We start from the raw sequence: 3513 nt of genomic DNA on the forward strand, positions 1-3513 counted from the left end.
GTGTGGTGACCAGGGTCAGCCAGGCTCAGCTCCAGTTAGTCATTGCCAAGAGAAAACGCCAGCCCACTTTTTCTGGCCTGGGTGGGTACCGCACTGGCGCGCTGGAAGCCACATGCCGACCGTGGGTTCAGATCCCGAGTAGAGCTGAAAACACAGCTGGTGCATGTGCCCATAGCAAAGATACTGATGAGCTTGAGGGCTAGGGGAAGACATTCCGGGTGTGATGTCTCTCTGTCTCTCTGCCTCCCCTCTCTTGAGTGCATGCTCTCTGTCTCTGATAAATAAACTGAGAAAAAACATTTTTCAAGAGAAGCCGGAAGTCCCAGTTTTTGCTAAATTCTCCTGCTTTTGGTTGAATAAATGTTGGGGATTTAGCTGTTTTCCAAATGATATGGAGTTGGGGCCGGAAGTTGCATAGTGGTTAAGGCACTGGACTCCCACATGGAGAACCGTGGTTTGAGTCCCGGACTCGGTGGCTTGCTTTCTCACTTTCCCTCTCTGTCTCTCTTTCTATCTGTGTGTCTCTGGTGAGCTCATATGCCCTCCAGCACATTTTAAAACAATAATAATAAATAAAAATTAAATAAATAATTGCTTTAAAAAAATAGTATGGGAGGGAACAGCAGTTAGCGTAATGGCTATGTCGCTGGATTCCCACGTAGTCGACCGCAGTTCGTGTCCCGGACCCGGTGGCTTAGAACTCACGCTGGGCGCGTGTGCGTGCGTGCCCAAGATCCCGAGAGGAGAATGGAGGAGAAGGGATTGCGGCGTGACCGTCCCCCCGGGGGGTGATTTCTCGCTTTCTGTCTCTCTGTCTCTCTCTGTCTGTCTGGCGAGCGCACGTGCCCTATAGCGAAAACCTCTCAAAAAAAAAAAAATAGTATGGGGGTTAAATAAAAACGTTATGACCCAGCAAAGGCGTACGGGCCCCTGTTTTGGCATTCTGAAAACTGCTCTCCCCTTTCCCCTTGCACAGGTGAGAAAATGAAGGGCCAGAAGAGAGGAAGGGACTTGTTCTTGCCAGAGGGGACACCGTGGAGGTCAGCGCCCAGGTCTCACCCTCCACACACATCTTTTCTCTTTGGGGTGGGGTCTCCTTCCGTGCATCTCTGTTCTGTTTCTCCGTCTCTGTGTCTCTGTGTCTCTCTCCTCTCTTGAATCATGCGGTCTCCCACAGCTCTTCTCTCCCCGCCTCGCCCCTGCAGGAGCGTCCTCTAAGAACACGAACGACCTCCCCCGCGCCGCCGCCGCGCGGATATAAGGAGCCGCCCCGCCGAGGAGCGCGCAGCCGGCGCCGGGCCTGCGAGCGCTTCCCGACCCGGGTTCGCCGCCTCCGGACCCCGAGCCCCAGGATCCCGGCCGGTCTCACCAACCTCGTCGGGCAGGTAACCCCTCCACCGCGGCGCCCCGCAGGCGGCGTCCCGGGGTCCCGAGGAGCCCCGGCGGCAGCCCTGGGCTCTGGTCTCCGGGGCGCGGGGACGACCCCAGCCAGGCACTGCGCTACTGTCCCCAGACTGCCCGGACTCGGCCGGGACCCCGCTCGGCGCCTAGCGGCGTTCAGGGCGGGCGTCCGGAGGGAAGGTCCGCGGTCCCACCCCGGCTGCGCCCCCCGTTCGGGTCGGCGATCGGGGTGTCGGCGGGAGCGCCTCGGGGTTCGAATCCGAATCTGGACGTTAGCAGCCCCCCTCCCTCCTTAGACTAGAACCTCAGCTCTAGAGCCAAGCCAGCCTGGAAGGGTCATTCGGGGGTTGAAATGGGGTTGTAGCGTCCGCTCGGGGGTCGGGCTTAGTCGCTCGGCGTTCCGAACGGCGGGGACTCTGACTCGAATCCCCGCGCTGGGCGTGTGGCCACGGCGCGGAAACATCAGCGTCCGCCGAGGACGCACCGCAACACGGACTCGGCACCTCGGGGAGGCCAGTCGGGCCAGCGCCGCAGTCGCCCCCCACCGGGGTCGCCTTCCCCATCGCGGGGCTGAGCGAGGTGGGTGGGGGCGGCCGTGACGGGCTCCCACGCCCTCCCGGCTCTCGGGCAGGCTCTCCACGCACCTCTACCGGCGAGGGGCGGCAGTGTGGACGCAGAGCCCGGGACGTGCCGTCCCCGCCCTGGTGGCCCGTGGCCCTGTCCCTTGGGAGGGTGGTCGAAAGGTGCATCTGGCGTTGGGGACCCCCTGGGAGAGGAAGGAGGAGGGAGCGAGACGGTCGGGTTCGGCGCGCTCACGCGCTCTGTCCCTCGCCCCAGGCGCCGCGATGTCCGGCTCTTGGTTGCTGCTGGCCCTGGCCTTCGCCCTGACCCTGACCCTGACCCACATCCCCGGCGGCCGCGCTCAGCCGGAGGCGGCCCAGCAAGAGGAGGCCATGGCTGGCGCAGATCGCCCAGGCCTGGACGACCTCCTGCGCCAGGCTGAGCGCCTCCTCTTCCTCCGGGAAGACCTCCAGAGGCTGCAAGGGAACCCAGGCGAGAGCCCAGGTGAGGGTGTGGGGCTGCCCCGGGCTGCCAGGGCAAGGGACATCCCAGGAAAGGGGTGGGGGGCGGAGGGGGGGAAATGGGAGGGCTGGACCCAGAGAGGAAGAGAGAACAGCATGGACGTCCACCTCTCGCCTTCCCGAAGCTCAGAAAGCCTCCGTGGCCACCTTGTCCCCGGCTGGAGTTGCCAGTTCCTCGGGGATCACATCTGTCCCTCTCAGCGCTGAGCAGACTGCAGAGGGGGGAGTCTGTGCTGGCGAGGATGGGGGATGTCTTTGTGTGAGCTTCATTACCATCTACCCGGCCCCTAGAAACCAGGCGCTGCTCTCGGCGCTTCCAGCACCTCATCACACGCCCCCTCATTGCCATTTTACACAGAAGAGTGAGGTCTGGAGAGACAGTCCCTTATGGTCACACAGCCAGGGCATGGCAGAGGTGGGACTGGAGCCTCCACCCTCTGTGTGAGTGGTTGTGAGTCCCAGGGGTCAGGTGCAAGTCCGGGACTCTGGGGGACCAGTAGATGGCGCAGTGGTTACGTCGTTGGATTCCCATGTAGTCAGCTGCGGTTCGAGTCCCGGACCTGGCAACTTAAAACTCACGCTGGGCACATGTGCATGCATGCCCCAAATCCCAAGAAGAGAACAGAGGAGAAGGGATTGCAGTGTGGCCATCTTCCCTGGGGAGTGATTTCTTGCTTTCTGTCTCTCTGGAGAACACACATGCCTTATAAAAAATCTCTTTTACAAAAAAGAAAAGAAAAGAAAAAAAGATCAGGACTCCAGGTGGGTGCTGCAGGGCGTCTGCCTGGACTGGGAGGACGGCTGGTGTGAGACTTAGGGGGGCCCACCAGTTGCAGGGTTGGGGTTCCCTCATTAGCTCTGTCTTCCCCCAGAGTCCCCGAACCTTCAGCCTGACTGGCTGTCCAAGCGTCAGCATCCAGGTAAAAGGGAAGAGGAGGAGGAAGAGGGGGCTGAAGAGGAGGAGGAGGAAGACAGGGGGGCTGTGGCACCCCACAAACGGCAGCACCCCGGCCGTCGGGAAGAGGGAGCT

The 3513-nt window shown here is 61.4% G+C and overlaps 1 protein-coding gene across 1 annotated transcript in view; it reads left to right on the plus strand.

Moving 5' to 3' along the window:
* Window positions 1-1259: 1259 nt before the first annotated feature.
* The window catches only part of TRH (thyrotropin releasing hormone), a 3000-nt gene continuing 746 nt past the window's right edge, over window positions 1260-3513 (plus strand). The window contains 3 exon segments of the mRNA XM_027776664.1: window positions 1260-1385; window positions 2239-2466; window positions 3356-3513. The exon segment at window positions 3356-3513 is cut by the window's right edge and continues 29 nt beyond it. Of these exon segments, the coding sequence (XP_027632465.1) occupies window positions 2247-2466; window positions 3356-3513 (378 nt within the window). The 5' untranslated portion in view covers window positions 1260-1385; window positions 2239-2246.

This window comes from Tupaia chinensis, unplaced genomic scaffold, assembly GCF_000334495.1.
Source record: "Tupaia chinensis unplaced genomic scaffold, TupChi_1.0 Scaffold000704_1, whole genome shotgun sequence".
Taxonomy (NCBI): Eukaryota; Metazoa; Chordata; class Mammalia; order Scandentia; family Tupaiidae; genus Tupaia; species Tupaia belangeri.